Here is a 25,693-nt window from a genome sequence, read left to right on the forward strand (position 1 = left end):
CCAGTTCCTACCCTCTGTGCCATCTCATGGGTTTGGCTACGAATCAGGCTTCATTCACTGCACACAGTTACCAGGCTCTTTACTCTCTAATACACTGTTTCCACAAACATTGATCATTAAGTAGGGAGTGACTTTGCATCCACAACCCTCATTGCTGATTGTTTCTATACTGCATTGGAGCAAAGGCTTGAGGGGAAGGGAGTCATTTTTATGACACTGTTATTTCAGAATGTTTCGACCTGAGAACTCTTATTGGCAAAGTTGGCTTTAGTAATAAATTAGTTGATTGGTAATTCAACTGCTATCAGATGCAAACTTTTTATTAAGGAGTATTCTTTTTTTAATTAGAAATACAGCCTGACTGTACATTAATAAACTTCCTAGCTGAACTCCTTCCAGACATCAGGTGCTTAATTTTAACATTTCACCATTACACATACACAATTACATACACAATCTATCAAATTTTATATACGCGTATGAGCAAAACCTTCTACATTAACAGAACAAAGGAGAAAAAGAAAGCAATAGATCACATTTTCCAAATGACAGTCAAAACAAATCAACTTACAACAAGCCAAAATATTTCCATTGTCCCTATGTCTACTACATATTGTACATCAGTTGACTTGACTGTACACTGACCAGGATTTGGCAAATTTTTCAATGTTGTCTTAATTGCAGCCATTGTCAATGACTTAGAGTGTGGCACATAATTAAAATGCAGTTATGGTGGTTACCAAAACAAAGTAACAAACAATAGCTTCTCTCCACCGTCAATACCATCAGAATCATTATACCTTCAACATTTCTTTAATATCCATAGTCAGTAATGGCAGATATTTCAGTTTTCAAAGTTATTGAAACATTTACTTGATCTACTACAGAATTATTTTCCTTAATTGTTTCAGAAATCTGCAGTTCTTAATATTTGTCCTTCAGGGTAAATGTGCACTAGTGAAAAATTAGACCATGAGTCTGAGATTTTCACAATGCACCAAATATCAGATCACCTTTATAATTAGCTTAAGACTGTTGCTTCTGAAACAAAATTTTGCCGAGTGCTATTGCTATAGAAAGAATTGCGATACATCCTCGCTGCAAGATCACCGGTCTCTGTTGTCTATCCCATCCCCACGGCTTTCCGGAGCAGGGACTCGCCAGCCCTGCTGGTCAAGCTGTGCCAGAGGAGGAATTTGGCCTCCTCCTCTGAAGAAAAGGCAGCAAGGATGGATTAGTTGCTGCCGCTGTGGTTTGCATACCTGAAGAGGCAGGTGTGCTTCATTTCAAGAACCCTTCCTACAGGTCATCCAACCTAGTTACTCATCAACTGTAACTATTTAGAATTTCTATTTTTTATCTTGTGTCTTCAGTGAGCTTTTTAACAGGAGAAAACTGAAGAAGACCCAAATCTCCTTAAAAATCACATGTACTAGATCTTACTTACGAAATGGGAAGTTTCTAAACTTTTCCACATAGTAGCAGATTAATGGTACTATAATTTTTAACTTGCTACTACAAAGTCTTTTCTATATCTCCTAACTGGTACCATTCCACTTTTACTAGTCTATTGATCTGTGTACTACAGGACAAATTATTTCTACCTCTCTAAAATTAGAGAGTAAAATACAGACACTGCAAGGCTCAGTAAGAAGACAGCAGGAAGTTTGCCGGATGCTTGCAGAGACTTCAAGCAACTGAAGTAGTTCCAGTTGTTTTCAAGAGAAAGCAACTGAGAACAACTGAATGTGTCTTTGGTGGACCGAATCCTCAAGCAGATAGCACTATTTCACCCCCCAAGATCAAACATTACCACACTGTAATTGAGAAGATGTAACTGTGATTAGAGTCCCTGCCCATGTTAGTTTCTGCAGGTTCAAGACAAACGTCTCCTCAAAGCTCACAGTCTACAGTTATATTTTCATCCAGAAAATGGATACACACAATGAGCACCCTGTTCTAGGGAGGAGCAGGTAGGACAAAAACATATGAAACGGATGACACAGGGTTTTTTTGAAGCAGCTTTTTTTGTCACTAATTTAAGAGATGCTTTTGAGGGAAACTACTGAATCACTTCTTATATGAACAATATGTGAAATTGTTATACCTGAACATATTTTTTACTTTGAAAATGCTGTTCTTTTTTTAAGAAAAGACAATGCTATGTCTCAGTAATAGAAGAGTAAACATTTTCTGCGCTGTTCTAAAACCTATTACTGTGTCTCCCCACAGAATCTTGTTCAACAAAAAGTCAAATACAGAAGAACATTGAAATTAGCTGTGAACTGTATAATCCCATTGTTCAATTTCATGGCATTTAAGACACTACCTTCCCCTCCTCACAAGTCTAGATGTTAATCCATGCTGTAACCTGATTTAATTTTCCAGATGACAGGATGGGAACATGCTACAATGGCATATTAGTGTAACTATGCTGCTCTTTTACTCTCAACTTTTTTTACATCATAAAGTGAAGAGTTTTGCTTTTAAAAGAGGCATGCTTAATTACTTTAAAAAATAGCACAACTCAGACTGGTCTGCATTTGAAGTGTATGGAAGTCAGAAAACCAAGGAAGTTATTCCCAAAATTATCAGAAAATACTTCCCAGAGTTAACCACACAAAACCAATACACCATAATCTGCTTCTTCTGATAAATCAGCCAATTTAACCCATACTGGATACAAATCATTCAGATTAATCCCAAATTGAAAAATACAGTGAAAATTACTTCATTTTTCCTCTCTATCTAAATGCTTTAACACATTTTCTTCCTTAAGGTCTTTATAGCTGCAATCCATTTAAAATTAAATGGAATTCTATTTGAAGCAATTTTGATTTCAACACTCACTACACATTATAGTACTTATGCAGGACAACTAAAAAGTAAACATCTTTCCAAACCTCTGCAAACTCCTTGATGTCCTGTATCCAGTACAGCTCAACACTTCTGCTTGTCCCTAAAATGCTGCAGCCTCAGCATGGATGTAACATCTCAGAGTGGGGGAAGAGCAGGAGGAGGGAAAAAGGTGAAGGGGGCGTGGAGAGAAAAACCTACACACGCACAAATACAGACAGGAAACCTCTGAACAAGTTCTGGCAGAAAACACTTTGAATAATAATTACATATTTCTGGATGTGAAGCTTTAAGACTTCAATCTTTTCTTCTTAAAGTACTCCTTCTTCTAAAAGTGTCCAAGAGAGAAGACAACCAAGATATAAAAGAAAAACCTATAATCATGTCTTAGAAACAATATTTTCTTTAAAAAAACAACATAGAGATAATAGCCCTAACAATACAAGAACTGGAAAAAGCTGTCAAAGTTGCCCCTAAGTTTCAGTACACCTGCACTAGCTGGGTTCCTAACTCATCTCCTCACACCAGTTTTCCAGCACTTGCATTAGTCCAGCAGCAGCTTTCTGACCTATTCAGAACAAACCTCAAATATCAGACTTCCACTGCTTTGAGCATCCAAGCCAACTTTCCATCTAAAGGAGTCTTGGTTAAATTAATTCAAACCTAAATTCATTTAAAACCCAAAGGTAGCTCTGATATAAATGTTATCATAAACATAGCCATAAAACCTGAAAAGTTGTTTCAATTTATATTTTATTTCCAGTCTCTTCTGTAGTATGAAGTCAGCCATTCCTCTCCCACGAACAAGACCAGCTCCTCCCTTCCACAGCATTAAGTGGTAATAAGAGCAGATCAAGAGGGAACAGTTTGAAGAAACTGCAGGTGTCAGAGGCAAGATCTGACAAATGGAAAGCAAAAGGGTATTGGAAAACTTTCACATCAGACTAGTTAGACCCTTTTATAAGGTAATATGTTTCACCTTTAGCTGATATTATTTACTCTCTTGGATCCAGGTTTAATCAAAACTTTATCAATTCTGTTAATGAAAGTGGTGAAACAGTGGTACTGCAAGCACAGTGTTCAATAGAGGAAATATGGTTGGGGAACTACCTCTATATTAAATCCTGAACTCCTTTTGTTTCTTCCATACCAGAAATCAGTTTTTAAAAACCCCAAAACAACAGTTGTACAAGAGTACAGACTAATTTCTCTTCTACTAACATTCTAAATTGTAAGAAATAAGAGGTGTTACAAAGCATGAGGTATCTTCAGTGATCAGAAAACTCAAAATTATTTCTTTACAAAGAGGACGAGAAAACTTTCAGTCCAGATTGATTTTTCATCTGATAATACTGATATAACTAAAGCTAGAACTATAAAAAGGGAATGCATAGAATAAAGGCAAAGGTAAACTAACAGAGATCAAAAACAGAAGACAAAAAGTACTTATTTCAAATCTTGTTTGTTACGTGTTTCTCCCATCTCCATTTGAAGTCTCAAGATCTTTCATACTCAATGGTTAATTGTTTCAGTGGTACCTCCAGTCCACATTAAACCATGGTTGATGAATCTTTTGAGTTTGCTTTACTATGCACTTAAGGGGATATTTCCCTTCATAACCGTCTGTTCTTCAACCAACCCAGAAATTTAGTATTACTGGAAATCTAAGCCAAACTCCAGGAGGCTTGCAAGGAGCAAATTTTTAATGGATTATGATTTTAATTCTTTTTCTCCCCTGTAATTTGAATTAGCAAATTAAACAGCAGCTAGAACTTGCAAAAAATACAATTGGGTAACATTCTACTTCAATGTTCAAGAAATCCACAAAGCCTGGCTTACAAAATTAAATACCAAGTGTTTTGAAACATTTTACAGGCTGCCTGTAATAATGATCCAGAGTTTAAATGTAGAAGTTGAACAGGAACACCTACTTTAAGCAGGCTTTATTTTTGTTTTAATAATTTTTAAAAATTATTTTTATTTAATCAGGTTATTTGTTTTTTTCCTTGTAACCTTTTCACCACTCTATAAATTTAATGGAGATATGTTTCAAATGCCCAGGCCATGAATACTGAACTAGTTTCTCTCCTGCCTCTTTGTATTTATATTCTGAGACAGCAGAGTTGCCTGATGACAGCCTCTTCACTTCAACAGCAGCTGGCAAGCCCTCCTTGTCCTGAAAATATGAAAGAAACAGTTAAGTAATATTTCATGCTATGATTTAAATGTGACAATCTGGAAGTGCCAATACCACAGAGGATAGGATTTACAGGATAAGATTTTTCTTAAGTCTCACAAGCAATAACGGAAGACAAATAAGCAGACCTTCACCTCCCAGCCAGCACGCAGCAAAAATTAATCCAGAGTTAGCGCATCATCTGAAGTTTAACAATATCAGACAGAGGCAGTGACTGTGCAAATCTGCCAATTAAACTTCTATTTCTAGAATGCAAATTCTCAAGTTACTCAAGGCAAGACCAAAGCAACCAGAGCTTTGACATTTTTACAAGAAACAGTCACCCTCTTTAATATTTACAAGATATGTATTTCAAATTGCTTATATATGCCCATCCGCTTTCCCAGGATTACTGCTTCTGCTGAAGGTTGAGGCATATGCAGTCCAAAACAATTTCTTCAACCTAGCAAAAATAAAGGATTTACATTTGATAAAATTAGTTTATAGACAACTTATTCACACCTAACATTAGCATAATAGTAAGAACCTTCATTCAAAAAAATCCTTATTTAATTAATTTCAAGGTAATTTTTTACATAAAGTCACATTTTCTACTTTCCTGTGTCAACAGACAATTTTAATTCTGCTTGTTGTTTTGAAGAAGGCCAGGAATAACATTTTTGTGTCATATTGCCTTTTAGAAATACTGTATTACAAGGAACTCGTAAAATCACAACATGGCCATGGCAATCAATCAACTCCATTACCAAACCTAAAGGAATTGCTAATGAAAACAAATAGTATTTTCGAGCATAGTGCCAAGCTTTCCATGACCAGAAAATACTTGGACTTTTATAAACATTTTCCAAACTGCTTTATTTTCTTTTTGTTTGTTTGTTTTAATGATATATGTGCATTTCAATTTGCAAATAACCAATATTTTCAATGTATTACAGAACACACCACAGTCATCTAACTTTTTTTTATCTCTTTCCAAAACTCACCAACCATAATAAATTCAGACAGACGTATTATTAGGCAAATACATACAAGTACCATTGAAATATATTCACTGTTATATGGACCGTCACATCTCAGTTTTAATCTGAACTGACTCAAAAAGCACTTGGAACAAAAGTGTTCTAGCCAACCATAAGTTCTTGAAGTGTTGTATTAAAGAAGAAAAAAGAAAAAATAAAAAGCCTACTCTACTCTTCAGCAATTATATAATTGCCTAAACTACACAGAGAATACCTTCTTTGTTAAACATGCAACAGTGAATACTGATTTATAAGCCTCAAGCTATGTAACTCTATAATGTTTAAAACTCTGACCTTACTTTCATACTTTCAAATATTGATAGTCTCAAACTGTTTTCAGTTTCCAAGTTGTCATGTGTTTCTCCAGCAGATTACCACCAGCACCCAATGGCACTGCTCTGTTACTGCTCTGCACAAATACCACCTCTTATGGGAATCTCCCTGCATAGCAATACCAGCTTTCATAAAAAACAAACTCTTCAGAATAATTTGGGATTTTGATGGCTTCAAAATTTCTATTATTGCATGTCTGTGAAAACCTCCAAACCAAAGCATTCAATAAGAGGAAAGTTTGTAAAAACAGGCAAAGCATTCAATACACTCTCCTGCAAAAACTTTCTGTGGAGTCCAATGTGCTGATGACAGAAGTTTAACTTCTTGAACACTATTTAAAACTTGGGGCAGGGGTGGGGCTGGAAAGGGGTCCTGACGTGGAAAAATACACCTCATGATCATGAGATGAAGAAAAAAAATCACTGAGTGTTCAGTTACTCAGAGTGACTTTTCTCTTCTGGAGTAAGGTTCAGTAAGTGGCCAGCACCAAGCACTGCACAAGACTGGGGGTGTATTTACACTTGCAGCACTGACCTAGTTCAGATCTGTGATGCTTTCAGTTGCTATCAACAAAGCTCACTTTATGCTGTAACAAAAAGAATGCTTCTGAGAAACTAAGTTTAGCACACTTCAAGCAGTACTACCAGCCTGAAGATAACTTGTTTTATATAAAAGGAGCTTGCTGATACTCAGTACAACTAGGCAGGAAACCTATAATCTCACTAAAAGTGTTTATAACATTAGTGCTACTGTAGTAAAGGCACAGGTATCAAAAGGATTTTTAACTGCACAATAGAAATGCACTGGAAACATTTTAAGTTACTTGATACTTCCAAGTATATGATAGTACATATCCAGCTAACAAGACACTGCTGAGATAGTGGAATAGTCTAGTTCTGAGCAAGAACATTTCATAATCATGAAATATTTGCCAGCCCTGGAAAACAGGCATATACAAAACTAGCAATTGCATTAATTTCTTTCCTTTTCCCTTGCCCAGTTTTATTACACAACAAACTCCCAACTACACTTTCAGACTTTTTCAAGAGCTCTGCCAGTTCTTTTGAATCTGTTCACCTATGGCAGCAGATTTGCTGAAAACAATGTTTTCCTTCAATGCCAACTCCAAAGATAATCTAAAACCACAACTTTAATTCACTTGCACAGTTTTCTCCACAGGTTGATAAACAAGGTGCTGAAGGTCTTCATCTCCCATTGTGCTGATGTAAATCTGTGGAGGATGACCAAGGAAATGAGGAATCTAACTTGTTAAGACCAGCTGGCAGGACGCATGTAGTGGCCAGTATCTGCACATCACCACTGCTTTGCAGGACCATCTAGTACTACACAGACTAGGAGAAAGAGCTGTGTCCTGTAGACAGCAAGTCCTCATAAGCAGCTTCTCAAAATAACTGAGAAAGCTGATGGAGTAGAACATTCAGAGAGACATTTTTTCTCATCACGCGTGGTAGTAACATCACTGACAGCTAGAGCTGCACTTGCATTATTGCACACACTCCTATGCTAAGCACTGATAAGCAGGATGATGAGGGGAAACAGTTTTCAACAAATCTTAAAAAATAAGCTCAAGAGCTGTAGCAGCCTTTGCAACAGACAAGCACACCTTGAGGAGTGTATCCTCTTTCCTTGTTATCTCCTACGATGTCTAATTGGGCTTCTAAGCTCTCAGTTCCCTGGCTGCCGCTTCCAGTTCTGAATTCATACTACCTCTGTACCCTAATGAGGAGAATTCAAAGTATCAACAGGTCATTTCTAAAAATTCCCCTTCCTATTAAATTCTCTTGTTTGCCCTATATCAAATAAACCATCTTGGAGTACAGAAATGAACATAATTTACAGTAATTTACTTGTTGAAAAATAAACATATACCACTAGTTGTAATATCACAACATTAATACTTCATGCCATAATTGTTACAGAGGATCTACTGCCTTTTCTTATATTATCCAACTTGTGACAAAGTTCTCTCCATCTTTTTATACAAGCATATACGTGTAATTTTTAAACATGAAAGATTAAATTAGAAGTTACACACATAAACACAACTCCTTTTAAAAAGGCTCAAAACACTGTATTTACATCTGCAAGTACTCACTTTATTACTACAACCTTTATAATAGAGCTTAGGTTTGCTTCAAACAAAACTGGGTTCTCAGCGATAGAGGCACAAGAAAAAGAAAGCCCTGCATACAGTGAGTCTACAAAGAATTAACTGGATTAATTAGCAAGGGATTTGAGAAGCAGCTTGGAGCTAGAAAACCAAAACACTAAATTGTTTAAATACTTTGGCAATGGATCAAGGTTTCCAGGCAGCCCTATGTTGCATTCTCTCCTTTTTTTTTTTTGCTTGGTGTTTTAACACATTTAACCTGACGAGGTGCTTTTTCATGAGATATGAATGACACTGTCAAAATACCAAAAAAGAAGATGTGAATTAAAAAATGCCACAAGCTGTTAGCAATTCTGCCAACATATATGAGCCCAGGCAACATTAATTAAAAATCAATAGCTTAGGACATAAATAGCTCTTATCTCTGTTATAGTATATCTCTAACATAACTCTTTATTAAAGGAAAAAAAAAAAACAAACCAACAAGCCAATGTCTTTGCTATTATACTGACTGAACTGACCAAAACAAAGCAAAAGAAATAAGGCAGAAACAGCAAGTAAAGAAACACACATGAGAAAGGGAGGGCAGGCGTATGAATGATTGGAATGTTTCAACCTTGCACTATCATTATCACCTAGCTGGCTGGAAATAGCCACACTGCAAATACTTGCAGAATAAGTTACCAGGAAGAAAATTGCAGGTTTTTAGTGCTAATATTATTCTATTAAAAAATCCTGAATGCCAAGGAAATAACATACATATCTTTCAGCTGGAACTTATTAATCAGTATTTTTATGATGCACCTTAACTAAAGACTAAGGTACTGTAAATTCTCTGATAATTACAAAATAAAGGTGAGAAAGAAGCAGGAAATTGCACTCAACTTTTTCTTCATTACTGGTATGATGTTCAAACTGAAGTTACAATGCAAGGAATCAAACCTAAAAGATTTAAATGAAACCAGGAATGAAATCACCACTTTTCAAAGCTGTTTTCAAGCTTACAGAGCACCAAACATCTGAAAGACTTAAACCCATTTTCTAGCAAGAGATCATCTAAGGCACACCAAGCTGTTTGGGTCCACCACAACTCCTAAACAATTTTGACAATCTAGATTTCTGAACAGTTTCTGCAGAAAAATAACATAAAGAATATGTAAGAATCATACTGAAACAGAAAGGTATTGTCTAACGGCCCTTGCAGCATTAATTTAATCATGAGAGTTATATCAAATGCTACCACCAAGATACAGCAGTGTAAATCAATGAAGACAACCAGGCATGATTTAGTAAAAAAAGTATTAATTTCAGCTCAAAATAGCAGGAAAAAAAAAAAAGTATTTACATAAGAGCTGTGTACGTATGCCAAGACACTAAAACACTACAAATTTCAGTAGAGGAGCAGAACATAAAATAGTAGCACCCTTAAGGTGGAATTCTTAGGACAAGAAGGATTATTTTGGTAGTTGTAATTACAAAGTTAACCTCTCCAAACATCTTATTCCAGGTGATCATATGCAGCTGCAGTTCCACTCAACTACAGAAGACAGACCTACAGACAAAGAGCAACACTACAGCTGACCACCAGTCCTTCAGGAAATAAGAGCCTGGAACTTTGGGACCTTCCTACTTCTTCCTCTTCCTACCCCCTTGCCAAAATCCCACCTCCTAAAAATTAGTTTATTGATTAGAGTCCAGCACATGTAAATCAGAAGTTCTATTCATCAAACACAGATGCCAGGTGTCAGGACAGGGAAACACAGGATCTTGCTTCTCAGAAAACCTTTTGGTCTAACTTTTCATCGAGCTACAGTCGAAAATGAAATATCCTTCCATGGGTCAAAGGTGTGAGGGGGAAGAAAGGGAGCTAATTGCTATACTCTTTGGGTAGCAGGTGTAATTTTTATTTAGTTTTTAAGATAGGTTTTTGTTTTCTAAGATTATGTCAGACTACCTGGACTCTCAACTGCTCAACTTCTGTTCAGTATATTGCCAATTTCAGTTAACCATGTTTAAGGTGTACCAGATACAAGTTCTTGTTGCTGCATTTGATAAAATATAATTCTTCATCTAAAAAGTTAATTATGCAATCTTAATTTTTAGTAGATGTACATTAGAAGATAGAAATTCCTAGTTCCTCAATCATGTTTTACGTCATTGTAAAAATACAAACTATCACTTATTCTTATTTCAATTATCATCTCCATTAAAGATTCAAGAAAATAAAACAATTCAGAGTCTCTTTTACATCATCTGTCTCTATTTTACTTTATCAGTATAAATTAAACTGATTGTAAGATGCAGTAGTAATTTGTACACTCCTTCCAAGGACATGATTCACATTTTTCTTCTACAAAGATGAAGATATTCCCCCTAACATGCTCCACTGGTGTTAAGTATTCAAGATACTTATACTACATATATGCAAAAATGGAAGATATTTCTGATATGTTTTGGGATTACTTCTAGTATTCTAACACTGTTTATAATACTGGTACAAATACTGCCACCAATAAAGAAACAAACATTAAAAAGGTGTCCTTTAAGCTTCCCTTTAAGGCATCTACCATAAGCGAATAATTTGCTCTGGACATCATTAAAATGTAAAGTTAATGAGGATTCAGCTGAAAACAGAAGAAATGTAACCTATTTTCAGGCAAAACTTCTAACACTGCAATCAGAGGGAAAACCTCTTTGATGTCTCTTTGTCTCTTCTCATTAATTTTCTTTTGGTTTAAAAAAAAACCACAAAGGCTGTTTAAACTAAAAAATGCATAGAAGTTTAAACATGGTAATTATAGTCAAGCTGCAATGAGGTCACTCGATTTTTAAAACTTTGAGATAAACAAAATTGAGATGCATGACTATTTTAAAAACATGTCAATTCTCAATTTTAATTGTCCATGTGATACTCACTGCATTCTAAGGATTTAGTCTAGATACAGAATTGCTGCAAAATGATATGGTGAAGTACCCAATCCCATATCCAGGGTAAAGCAAAGCAATCAAGAAATACATCAAAATCTAAAGCCCTGTAATTACTGTACTCCTGGATACAACATTTGCTATTTGCATGTGCAACAAAGCATGTCTTTTGCCATCTCCACACAAGAGAAATAGCAAATTTTGAGATTCTGCTAATTTTGACCTCTATAGTTTAATAAAGAATAAAATATTGATTGAGTTAAATACTTATATTCACTAACCACATCTATTTTTGTTTATGAATACTGACATGTGTGCTCCAGACCCTTCCCCAGCTCTTTTGTCCTTCTCTGGACACTCTCCAGCCCCTAAGTGTCTTTGCTGTAGTGAGGGGCCCAAAACTGATGCCAGGATTCAAGGTGTGGCCTCACCAGTGCCAAGCACAGGGGGACGATCCCTGCCCTGGTCCTGCTGGCCACACCATTTCTGATGCAGGCCAGGATGCTGTTGGCCTTCTTGGCCACCTGGGCACATGCTGGCTCATATTCAGCAGCTGTCATCCAACACCCCCAGGTCCTTTTCCAACAGGCAGTTTTCTGGCTACTCCTTCCCAAGCCTTTATTGTTCCATGGGACTGTTGTGTCACCCTTAATACTGCAGTTCAACTTCCTTGGTTTCTAGCCCACTCTTGCATGAATAAAGTCCTACTAAAAAGTGTAAAAAAAGCTGTTTCCATTTTAAAAAGACATAAAAGTAATCTTACTAAGACCCAATAATCTATCAGCATCTAGAATTTTGACAACTGGTTTACCAAAACTTCGTAGCCTCAGAAGGGACAAAATACTCCTTACTCATCACTCAGGATTCAGCAGCATTCCCTTAGCATTCCTGCTTTCCTCCCCAGTGATAGAATCCAGTGGAGAGTAGGTGATGCACCTTGTTCACAGATGAGTATGTTAGGATAGTAACAGAACTTAAATGCAGTTCTTTATTATTAAAATATGTCCTACCACTGTTACTCACAAACACTGCTAGAGGGAAGTGTAATGCACACTGTGCCTCCCCTGTGAATCAGAATTTCATGGAGAATTCTGCAGGATCAGCACAAATGGTGGGGTTTGGGATTTGGTTTGGTTTTGGTTCTTTACAACCACTGCTGAAGTAAAATGGTAGTCCTGAATTAATTTTACATTTATTTGACAATTTAACCTCGAATCATCTTTGTACCTAACTCTATCTCAATCTTTAAAAACACACACACAAATCCAAAACAAAACCAACAAAAAACCACAAGAAAACCTGACAATGTCTCCTTTTGTTCATGACAAAAAAATATCACACCAAAGAGGAGCAGACGAATACTGCCTCAGGCACTCTGACAGGCCTCTTTTTGAATTACATGCTCTCCTTGCAAGGAACTACCTAAACCAAAAAGAACCAGTAATAAAAATAGATCTAGTTCATCTTTTGCTTTACCAAATCTGCTTTCCTTGCACGTTAAACTTATAGTAGTGCTCTGGGTAGAATTACTGACCCACGAGTTAATAGACTAAACATGGACACAATTTCAAAACCCCAACTTCTCTTTCGAAGATACAGGAAGCATCAGTACAACGGGAGACGGACCAAATGTCAGCCATTGCTGGGACGGTGCTTGCAACATTGGGAAAAAAAACCCAAAATAGCTATTCTTAGTCTACAGGGAGTCTACTTTAAAGTCGTTACTTCTTTGTTTCTTTTTCATCTGAATGACACTAATTAAAAGTTCTTTACAGAAATGTCTATATCTAGATTAACAGCTGATTGCAGATGTATTAAGCTTTAAGCAAAAGTTAACACTCATTACTGAGATTACCTGATGTGATTAAATAAGGACAAACAAAAACAAACCACCTTGGAAAATTTTGTGACTGAGAATGAACTAAAGCTAAAAATACTCCTTTAAATAAATTCACATACACTCTTTAACAACTTTTTTACTCTATTCAAAGTACAGCCTTTTTGAGGTTATTGGAGTAACTTCCCTACTCTTAAAGGAGCACATTAGCAGAGAGTTAATTACAACAAGGGCTTCATCAAATTCTTCAATGCTTCAAATGCTGAAATAGTAAATGTTTCAGTAGTATTTGGTACCTAAACTGAGTGTCCCAAGAACCCTTTAGAAAGAACAACCACTCAAATTCCTCTATAAGTCAAGGAAAACTGTAAGTACAGCCAGTGAATGAACATAATTTGTTAAAATCACCAAAGTTTCAGTTTAGCAGTTAATTTCAACCTGCAGTTAAAAAGGCACTAGCTGTCAGTCAGTTTTCTCACCCAACTCTATCATGAAAAGAAAAACTGACAGATCACAGGAGCTTGCCTTTGTAAACCAATTCGGGAACTTTCATGCTTCTTATTTGTTAGGTTAAAGGTTAAATTGCTGACCTCTGCCCTCCTGCTTAGCAGCCTTTCCCTTTTTCTGTAAAGCTTTATTTTGGGGCTGTATTTACATGGATTAGTCTCTTTTCATGCTAAGAAGGAATCTGTTCACAGCCAAAGCCTTAGTTCTGGTTGTACAAAAAGCAGTCACAATTATTCAGCAGCAGACAATGACCATATTGTGGATTTACAAAAAAACCACCTCAGCCATGGCAAGTTCTGTCCTTGCTGCACAAAACAATAGAAGAAAAATCTTATCAAGCATTCAAGAGAAAGCAAACAAAGCAGGCCCACTGTGAACTTGATGAAGATGTCAAGCTCCTTTAAAAAAATATAAATCAACAAAAGAGTTTAAAGTCTTGTGAGTGAGACTTTCTGTGCTGAATTCTTCTGTCTAGTTAAACAGTGCCAGCAGTAGCAATATAGTACAGACTAGGAAATACTTGTGAAACAGAAAAGACTGTAGACAGAAGCAGTTAAAGCATGAAGCAAAAAGGACAAACAGATCCCTTCCCACAAAATAACTTAGAAAAATGGAAGCACATTCAGCAATACTTTAACTTTCTGGGGTTTTGTTAAAGCTAGGACCATGCGCTAAGAACACACTTTAAAAATGTGTTAGATAAAACTCATAATGACTTGCAAAATGACAGATTCTAATACTTTTTCATAAAGTGAGCTTCTCTTCTAATTGACCTATGCATTTCATTTATACTGTAAAAGCCAAACTGTGAGCTGTCTTCAAACAGTGCTACTGATCTAGACACTGCAGCCCTAAGTAGTTATTTCTGAAAATCTTCCACCTTGATTGTACCTAGAAGAGAAGCAATCAAATGGAAACAGAAAAACCAAGCAACAGCTTAGGAGACTTATAATTTCCAAATAGTACCTCGCTACTTGGATTTGGTTACTTTTCCAGTCCTGCTTTAGGAAGTTAGGTGTGGCAACATAGTATCACCATTTGTGTTAACTGAATTTCAGCACATGTTCAACAGAAAGCCTTTATTTACTAGAAAGGGACCTGAATTTTGCACTTCTTTGTTACTTCTAGACCTTCAGTATGTTATCTGTTTCTCAATACAGAACAGGTAGGCTTCAACCAACAAAATGTTTTCACCCTAAAAAAATATAGGTCGCTCTGAGAGTTGCATGGGTAAGGTTTATAAACTTCTGAACGACCAGCCCTCAACTCAATTATACTAGAGTAACTTTGCTTATGTTCAAGAACATACATCATCTATATGGGAGGTAGTGCCTTATTATTACAAGATGTGACAAAAAGATCATGGTAAGAAGCAGCAGTCAGTCTATTTTACAGAGACAGAAACCTGCTGGTTCTCTCTACCTGTGAAAGTCCTATGATGGAAACCATACTGACAACTGTAGAATAATTTTAGGGCTCAAGCACATCACGACTTCTCCCAGTAGAGTTAAGGACTTTGATTAGTTAAAGTTATAACATTTGTGATTTACTGGGAATGGGGGGAGGGAGGGAAAAAGCTATTACAACACAAGGCTAGAACATGAAAAGTAAAGAAGGAAGTACTTAAACTACTCACAAGCTTCTAGTAGGAACAAGATTAGTAGTATGTGCTACTCTCAGAGCCAATTCAAATGCAAATTTCACCCTTTCTCTCAAACAATGATAAACTCCCTCAGAGTTAATAGTTTCCTTCTAAGATTCATCTCCCTTTTCAACTTAGTGGTATGTTTTAGAGAAAAGAAAGAAGCACATGGGAGTCTTACAGCAAGGCCTTTTAAATTCTGTCATAAAAGAAGTAGTATAAACTACATTTCCTTTACTAATCCAGTGAACGTTTGTTCACTCTAACGCACTTAACACTCTGTCCATGCTATTGCATTTAGGCTTCTAACTTACTATGTTGTGGATTTTTTGTTTAAAAAAAAAAAAAAAGAAGAAAAAGAAAGAAATCCTTTAGCTATACTAAACCATTTTAAGCCTTTTCCTTGAACACACAGCAAGAATTTATGCTACACTCACAAAAAGATGAAAGCTGAGGTCCTTGGAGAGAAAGGCCTTTTGGCACACTACATGGTAAAGCTACAGATTTGACATACTTTTATCATGTCTGCTTTGGCGAGAACACAAAAACCCCACACAAAAGCATGCTACGTTCTCCCAGACAGGGGTGTAGGGGGGTGTCTTGCTCTTGTGAGCATTTACTTTCAAATGTTCATACTTTAGAGACTATTTTGATCGGTTACTTTAGACTAACAAATTCTCTTTTTCTACATGAAGAGTTTGACAGTCAGACTACAATTCTCCTCGCAGCCCCATCAAACAAGAGAGGATCTTTGGCTGAAGTCCAGCAAGATCCTTACATTTGTCATGTCTCATTTCTGATTAATGACCTGCAGCAGTTTTAAGATCATTAAGTGCTTTCAAAGTTAAAAGAAAGATTTCTTAAGTAGCTAGCATGCTTTCACTTTCTCTATATAGGTATTTAAACTAAAATTGCTACTAGGTTCTTTCTGCTTCTGCATCTCAAAAAGCCAAAACAATCTCTCAGTTGAGGTTTAAAGGACACACAGCTCTAACCCACATCACCCACAAGCACGAAATGTCAACAGCACAGACCAAATCTCTAGAAGTGCTTAAGCTGGCTTAAGCAGTATAATTTGTAATAGGAACAATACAACTACTTTGTAACATAGTACTTCAATTTCTGTGAAGTTTTACTGTTATGAGATGGCATGACAAATCCTCCATTAGAAGGACTGCACAATCTCATAAAACACATTGTCCCTTCCTTTACATGAAACTTAAGAATGGGAAAGAAAAACTGATTAAAAAAAGTTAAGACTGTACCTGTAGCTTCAGTTCAGAATACCCAACATTAATTGCTGTTTTATGGGCCACACACTGGCCTTGGTGCAAGGCTAACTCGAATCAGTGAAACCTCTAAAATAATCACAATAATTCTAAAAACTTCTTGTTTGGTCTGCCCTGGTTTATCCTGTCTTCCACAAAGTATGTGGGAGTTGGAAAGTTCCTCTACTTGACATTCTTAAACTTGACACACATAACATAGATTCCTCCCTAGATAACTTCCATGTACTGTCACTGTAAAGATGCAGACTCCATTTCTACTATTCTACTTTGCTGCCCTAGACTACTGGTGAGAAGGCATCAACATTTTATCAGAAGCAGGTATGGACAAGAGAACTGTGCTATTTGATGAAATTGAAAAGCTCTGAATTCCAGGCAGGCCAAATAAAATTAAAAAACAAAGTTAAGATAAAAGCAGTTTTGAGACAAAAGTCTGGGACAGAGACACCATGGCTGAGCTGATCCAGTGATCATTTCCTTCCTCAGTTCACACATTTCATTGTGGTTTGGCAGAGTTCCGCCCAGATTGGAATAAAATGTTTTGCTTTTTCAGCTTCTTTGGTTTTAATTAAGTTTTCTCTTCATACCTTATTAGGAGTACAAAACATCCTCCAGATGTTCCTGAAGCTTACATGTCTAGGAATCAAACCTTAGGACCATAGGGTAATTCAGGCTGGAAGGGACCTTGGGATGTCTACAGTCCAAGCTTTTCTCCAAGAAGGCCAGATGTGAAATCAGATCAAGTTGCAAGTCAACTGTCCTGATGACTAAGAGGGAGCTTCTATATGACAGTCAATGGATAAGGCTGCTTTCATTTGTTTCAAAATTATTAACCAAATACACATTTAATGCAAGATTGGTAGCAATTCCATGAGCAATAAAGCTACTTGAATGCACAACTGTCTGTCAGTAGTTAATAATACAAATCAGCATCTCCCATTTCAGCAAGATGCAAGTGAACCATGAAATATATTAAAGCTTTTAATTGCAGTTAATAATCAAATGGAAAACACCCATCACTACACAAACTTTTGAAATAAGCAAAATAAAGGCATGTTTTACCATCCCACAAGCCAGACAATCTCCCACACTAGGACTGTTATAACTTTGGAGCAAGTAATTCTCCTCAAGACCATGTCAGAAGACTAACAAAAGAATTGAGAGCATTGTAAGTGCTCAATAGCACTATGATACTAGCCACAAACTTCAGAAAACAGTTGTCTTTTAGCTAATTTGGGGGAATAAATAGTTTTTTAAACATGCCTGATAATTTGCTCCTCACAAACCTCTTCTACATCTTGCTTTTCATAACAGTTACTGCTTGCCATTGAACATACATTCCCTGACTGGGGGAAAACAAAAACAGTTTATATATATTCTTGGTCTTCTGGCACAGAACAGCTAGTCAAGAAGTAGAAGAGACTAGATGGAGGTCTCTGGGTCTGTGTTTCTAGAAGGGTAATTTGCTTGGGATACAGCATAGATGTGGAGAGCCAGTCACCAAATTTCATTTGGACAGGACAGAATATTTGGGGGGACACAAATCTAAGACTTCTAAGACTAAAGGCACCTCTTAAATATAAAAAACAAATTGGTTGGTAAAAATCCTTTTTAAATTATTCAGAAAGAATATGTAACTTCAGAATATGAGTTGTAAAAACAACTACTAATTTTTTTTTTTACTTACTAAAAACAATTTCTGAAGATTTTTCACCTACAAGTGCATACAAGAAACCTACAAACACAACTAAGGAAACTCCCACAGAATCAGTTGGTTTATAGAACAAAATGTATACTAAATTCTCCAATTAAAAACCTGTAAAGTAGTTTCCGTGCTTTTTAACCCACCTTCCCACAGCAGGGAATTAATCCCTCCAGGGGGATGCAAACAAACTTCAAAGAGAAGATTATACCCAGACACTAGTACTGTACAATGTAATGTTTATGGTCAAATTTGTTCAGATTTTCTGGCACTAGAATCCAGGTCAGATGTGCAGAAACAAAGACTAGTTATTAAAAGGGCTCCTGCAGTTACATCAAACAGTGGTGATGGCACAGAGCAGTAGGACAAGCCAAAACTGTATTCGAGTTACAACTCCTATGGAGGCTCTGGCAGTAAAGAGTTGCAGCTATTTGACTTTGGCTGATTGTAACAAACAAATACAGATATAAGAGGAGAAAAGTGGCTTCCCATTAAATAGAATACAAAAATCCTTTTATTGGCTCATTGTAATGTATATACAACACTCTCCTGATCATTTCATAAAAGGAATATTACTTCATTATATGTTAATTGATTATTAATATTTAATTTTGACATCCCTCCTTTTAATAACATTCTAGAAACTGATTTCACAAAACTAACTAAAATCTGGGTTTATGATTTTCAGCCTTTGCTTTTCCTGTTTATTTGATCAAGTTCCTCTGGTTTAGAAAAAAGTGTAATCAATAATTCCCAAATACACTTACATGGTGGTGTCAGCAGTTCTGGGATTTCTCTAGCACAAACACAGGAATACTTGTCAGAAATCATATTATAGAAAGATACTTGTTTAATTATGACTTCATAAAAATGTTTGGTAAAAATAGCTAACCAAATCATGTTTCTGGATAAAATCATTTGACCAAAGGAAAAAATCTGGGAACAGATAAAAATTCTTCCATAGACAAGTAAGAAAGAGGAAGTAAAAATAAATGCCACAAGAAGTTTTAGAGTATTGATGGTTTAAAAACTACCAATTCCTTAAGCAGCAAATACAAATCTGAAACCTAATGAAGAAAGAGTCCTTTCTATTTTAAAAGACAAAAAAGTCAAAACAGTCAGAGAATTAATGAAATTGTCCACAACCAGGGATAAAGGCAAGAATTTCTCATTACTAGTCCTACCTGTAAAAGATTCTGCAGAACCAATTATTAAGATGTCTTTTAAAAAAGCATAATATTAAATATACTTCCTTCTCTTACAATACGTGGTTCTTAAGAACAGTTTTAGCCAACAAATAGGTAAAATTACAGTGCAAAGCAGTACCTTTCCCAATGCAACTGATTCCTGAATAGGATACTTCTGCATACACTTCAAAGGTGGCTTCTGGATTTTGTCTGAAAGGAAAATAAAAAAGTATTTAGCACATTGAGAATTTTTTTTTCAAGTGTGCTTTCAATTACTCAGTCAAAAAGGGTTCTAGGAATGCACATGTTACAGTGATGACTTGATAAACTAGATTTCTTGGTTTATAGTTTGTCACAACTTTACATCAGATCTCTCTACCTTACTAGTATGCAACAAGATCAGGCTGAAGCTCAGATGAGTCAGTGTGATCAGGGCATTTAACAAACTTCTACAGAGAAAAAAGAATCAAACCAGGCACACAGAACCTCTAAGTCAGTGTGCCTAGTCTGCATCTCTAGATACTAAAACATCCCAGGCCTATAGTTCAGAACTTTGCCTGAAAAAAGAAAACCATGTCTTTTATATAAATTTTCAGAATCTGCTCGGATAGCGAAACAAGAGTTACTGCAGTTCTTGGCCACAATAGTGATTTTCATTGCATGTACCACTTCCCTTAATTTCACCTTTACGTTCAAACAAGAAAATAAATCACCTATGTGCTAAAGAGAGGTTTTTTTCAGACAACAAATATAATCCTGAATACATTTCACTAAACTGAAAACAGTTACATTATCCAACACGGGACAAACAACCCAGATTCACACTGCGTTACTGTGACCCTTGAATTCAACTTCATGGCAATTATTTGCTCAGGAAAAAGGAATAAAAAAAGAAGCTGCAGTCAGGAGGATGCAAAGTCATTTTCTGCATACATTACTGGAAAACTTTAGAGACTGTATTTAGGATGAAGACAGTTCCCCTCTTTAATTCCTGTCAAAATATTTCTCTCTCTTTGTCAAGAAAAGGCCATACTGAAGAATATTACAAATGCACAAGGTTTCACCTCATGAGACTCCAGCCTCAAATGCAGAAAGCTGCCAGATGCAGTAAAATCAGGAAATAGATGAAAAAAAAACATAAATTACACAAAATTCAGCTACAACATGTAAATTAAGCTTGAGGAAAGAGACTTATTCAGCTCCAGAGTTGTAAATATACCAGTAATAAAAGCAAAAAGTTAGTAGGACTTTAAAAAAAAAAAAACAACAAACATAACCAAAAACTTTGAGCATACATTTCAGTTCTTACTAATGTAACTTCGTAACTGAAGCTGTGGAATTATATTTCATAAGGAGCATGTAAACGTAGCAGGTGATAATATAAGAAAGCATATTTTGAGTTCAATTCCTGACTTCAGCAATGTTAGCTTTTCCAATTTTTCCCATGAGATTAAAGAGAATCACACATCAGACTGTCAATATTTAGTTACTGAAATAAGGATTTTGTGAGTCGGAACATGTAACATTTTATTCTTCGATTTTCTGGTTAAAAAACAAGCATCAAAATTGTGTAATTACTGCTCTAAATTTATGGCTGTTGGTATAGTGATAAATTGTCTCCTAAGTGTTAATGTAAGCTAGCTAATATTAATTAACCTGTGAATTTTGTTAGCTCCCTTACAGCTAAGGATGAAAATAATTACAAAACCCATACATATGCCAGAATTTCTACATGAATAATAATTTAAAAAATGAAACTCATCCAAGCCAGTGTCACAAACCAAACATATAAACATGTCAAGGAGTTTAGCCTACTCTTCAGAGCATTTCTATTTTTTTAATCCTACTATAACACCAAAAAGGATTAAACAAAACATTTTTAACCAAGCCACAGGCCCACTTAGTGTAACTCAAGTGGCTCTAAGCCAAACCCCACACCTATTTAAACCGACAGAAAAGCTGCCCTTGGTTTCAGTAGCACAGGATCACACTCTGCAGTTTTACAGAGCACCTCTCAGGAGCAACAATGGTTCACAAGTCAATTAATGTTAATTTAATTTGCCACCAGTTGCCAACTGATTTGCCTTAAATAGCCATTTTTCAGAGAGCTAAATTCGTAAGTTATAAGAAATCTAAAATAAAAAAATCAACTATTATTTTGCAGTATAAAACAAACTTGCATAATTCTCTCTGTGCTGCTTAGAGTTGCTGCATATACCCTGCTTCAACTACTGAGATTCTTAGCTACATTCCTAGGGTCATGGAACAGGATGAAATGATACCCACAGAACACCAGAAATGTATTTTTCCTTTCATATATATTGCTGTGCAGCCTTATCTTACCCTCCTTGTTTGTGCCTTTATTTTTAGCACCCTATTTCCTTAATTAAAAGGTTATAAATTTTATAATATTTTTACAGCTAAAATAAAATAACAAACACCTTTTTAGTATTATGTTAGAGTCTGTGTTCAAATGCTTCACTGAAAACACTGTGTAACACAGCTGGCAAAAGCACACACTATATGTCGAAACTTTCAGACAAAAAGACATCACATTTTGTATTTTAATATTCCATGACAAACGTCCACTTATTTCTGTGAACAGTGAAATTAAAGTAGCTTTGCCAAGCCAGAAACTTAGTATTAAAGGCTGCATTCAACAAGCTAACACCTCAGTATGCGAATGAAGTCATTGTTGAAAACTGAATATTTTATAACTTTTCAGTGGAATTCAGGAAACAAGTGACTATGAGATTTCATAGATTGCAAACAGAGCATAAACATGCATCATAATGTATATATTTTGTAGTCCATTTTTATGACTATTAAACTACCCTGCAGACATCTAATGCCACCTGTGCATTGTACTGAAACCTCAACCCACTGAGATCATCCACAGCATAACACCCTTCGACACAAACACACAAGTTTCTTTCCTCCCAGCAGTCACTTGAAGACCCACAGCCAGCTACCCTGTGAACACAGAGACGCAACTAAAAAAATACATGGGAAACATACGTACAAAAGTACGTAGCACCACATTTACTTGATAACTGGGTAATTTCAGAAGGAAATGCAACTTTTAGTAAATAGAAATTTACAAAGGAACTCTATAAGGAAAGAATGCTTTTGTGAGAAATGCTAGTTTCCCTTCTTACAGTACCTGTCAGGCACAGAGTGCCCTGCACATACCACGTGAGGAGCTCCAGCACAAAGCTCAACCCAACAGCTTCACCCAATACTCAGTTTACCTTTCTTCACCTGCAGCTGTCGCACGCCAAAAGCTTACAGGACTGTTGGCAACTTCTTGATTCTTTCACTTCAGTCTGATGCCGCTACTGATAATTTTCTCTAAGCAATCTTTCACTCAAATGACTCATTACTACACAGCCATAAAAAATACAACTGACACATATGTCCAGGTCTCACACAGAGTTTATCACAGTGTGTGCAAGTGATCGTGTGCCAAGGAGTATAATATCTCTCAAGATTTTCAATCTACAGCAAGAAGCAAGAGATCTGACTACTGGATGTTTGCTACAGCTCCAACACATGCTGGTGACACCACTGAAGGAGGCATTGCCTCCCTGTGCCCAATTACACAGTAGTTCTCTCATTCATGCTCCCACGTGCCCCACTAAGGGACCTTCTTATCAACCTGAAAATCTTTGCTGGATTAAACATCCAGGTCAGAAGAGCAGATCAGAAAAGCCTCTTACTCAGGTAGGCTCTCTCTTCCTTCACATATTGCAGGATTGTTCTGAAATTTTGCCCTTACTTCCCTTGTGCACAGAATTCTAAAGTGGAAAAAAGCAACTTATGAATTGTTGCTCAAGGTAAAGTTGCTTAATCACACAAAGGACAAAATGCTTTCCAAGAGGAATGAAAAGTAATGCTTAAATGGGGTTATTACCTGTGCTTTCCTGGTGACAGAGGAAGACATGGGCTTTGTCTGCAAGCTTGAAAGATGTGTTCGTACCCAAAGACTTTGCACAGAGTAAGTCCTAAAATCCATTGGTTGTAATAACTACTTGTAACTGCCACATCTCCTCACTGATATCAGTGAGGTTTCCAGCTGAAGCATCTCATCTGAGTGAGTACATTCACATTCAACAAAGTGTATGCAAAATCATTAAAGGTTAAATTAGCCATCAAAAATCTAAAGATGCTAAACATTGTTTGTAGATTCAGTATGTAGACAAAAGAAACTACATTTCAGGTAAGCATTAGACTGTTAATAGATTTAAGATAAGTCACTTCAGATCACAATCTTGAAGTGATCCAAGCAAGGGTGACCACTGCAAGACCTGAGATTGCAAGTTACAAATGTAACCTGCTCTGTTGTCACAATAGTAACAATTATAGAATTCTATCTGTATTTGAATGTAAGCTAAGAGTTTAACTAGTTTATCAGGCCTTGATTTTTTGTAGCAACAGATGAGAACTCATAGGCCAAAACAGTGCAACAATTACCCCCACAGTATCTCCCAAAGAAGGAAGGTTTCTCTCTGGAACCAACCAACCATTTCAGTGCTATCATTACAACCACTAATTACACATTTTCCTAAAACGTCTGGCTGGATAGACACACATTTATGTCTATCCAGCCTAGGGGCTTGGGAACGTGAAGATGTATCATCACACTACAGACACTACAAACTATGTCTCCTCCAGTCTCATATTCAAGTTAAGCAAGAGGTGAAAAGTCAAAGCCCTATGAAATCTTGAAGAACACTGTGTTCAACAAGGAAAAGCAGCTGCTCAACAGCACCTGCTAAAACTGTTGAATAAAATACAATCTAACTGGATCTCTCCACTCTATCACACTTTTAATGCACAATGATATCAGCACTCTCTGCTTGATGATAACTTTATTACATCTGCCTCAGAGGAACTGAATTTGCCTGGAATAGGATATAAATGAACCGAGATCTTAAATGTGACAATACCAAACTTATCAACAGGGCTTACCAATAAATCAACCCCCAGTTGTATGAAAATTAAGAAGCAGTGAGGGCATGGAGCTGCAGGCCCAAAACATTAAGGACTGGCACAACTCTTTTCTCCTTTGCCCCAACCTCCTTGCTAATGCACTTTCAAGATCACAGCGAGACTATCCATCTTTTCTTTAGCACACTCCAACCTAGGCAAGGAGGCTTTGAGCTCTCTCGACCCCACCACACCCACAAAACAGATGTCACCAGTGCAGGCAGTGACGACTCTCCCATTCCAGCAGTCCCAGCCCTCCCCATGGCCTGCACGGGTAACACTCAAACTGCCCGCACAGCCCGGCCCCATGAGCTACCACACGGAGAACTGAAGACGGGAGGAAGAGACAACGGATCGGGCTTGGGGCGGCAAACGACACTCTCCTCCTCCTCTCCTCAGGGCAGGGGAATGGAGGAGCTCCCGCCCCGGGGCGCTGCCGCTGAGGCAGGGTCGGGCGGCTCGGGGCCCTCTGCCCGGCCGCCTCCTCCCTGCCGGCCCGCGGGCTGGCCTGGGGGAGGTGAGGCACGCTTCCCCCTTCTGCCGCCCTCTCCTTCTCGCCCTTCCCCGAGACCTGTAGGCTCGGCCGGGGTCTGGCCCGCGCGGCCTCACAGGGAGCTGGAAGGAGGGCGGGGAAGTCCCCTTCTCGCTCTTCAGAGCGCGCCCGCCTTCCTGAGGGCCTGCAAGAGGGGCTGGAGAGCTCCGGGGGGCACTCACTTGATCCTGGATCCCATGGTCTCTGGGGGGCCGCATAGGCCCGGGCCAGAGAGAGGGGGGAGGGGGCCGGCTGCCTGCGCTGCGTCCGCCGCGCGCCCCTCACTCCATCCCGGCCCGCGCCGCCGTCGCCGGCCCGAGTCACGGCCCGGGGGCTGCCGGGAGCTGTAGTGCGGCGGGGCCGGGGCGGGGCGGGGCGGGGGGCGGGGCCAGCGCCTCAGCCGCCGCTGGGCGGGTGTCCGGGCGCGCGGGCAGCCCCGCCTCGCGCCGCGCGGGAAGCGCCGCTGTCCTCGGGCCTCCTGAGGCGGGTCCCGCGGCCGCGCTGCTCCGCGCTGCTCCGCGCTGCTCCGCTCCCCAGCCGCTCCCCAGCC

The 25,693-nt window shown here is 37.7% G+C and overlaps 1 protein-coding gene across 8 annotated transcripts in view; it reads right to left on the reverse strand.

Annotated features, from left to right (window-relative positions):
• The window catches only part of DENND1A (DENN domain containing 1A), a 194,478-nt gene extending 169,019 nt beyond the window's left edge, over positions 1-25,459 (reverse strand). For 7 of the 8 annotated variants that reach the window (XM_051636998.1, XM_051636994.1, XM_051636997.1 and 4 more), the window contains exons 1-2: positions 25,326-25,451; positions 19,762-19,832 (exon numbers count right to left, since the gene is read on the reverse strand). In XM_051636998.1, coding sequence (XP_051492958.1) covers positions 19,762-19,832; positions 25,326-25,342 — 88 coding nt within the window. In that variant the 5' untranslated portion in view covers positions 25,343-25,451. Of the gene's footprint in view, positions 1-19,761; positions 19,833-25,325 lie in introns of all 8 variants that reach the window. The other variant, XM_051636990.1, reaches the window with a different exon arrangement.
• Positions 25,460-25,693: the final 234 nt, after the last annotated feature.

The sequence above is a fragment of the Apus apus genome, chromosome 19 (genome assembly GCF_020740795.1).
Source record: "Apus apus isolate bApuApu2 chromosome 19, bApuApu2.pri.cur, whole genome shotgun sequence".
In the NCBI taxonomy this organism is placed as follows: domain Eukaryota; kingdom Metazoa; phylum Chordata; class Aves; order Apodiformes; family Apodidae; genus Apus; species Apus apus.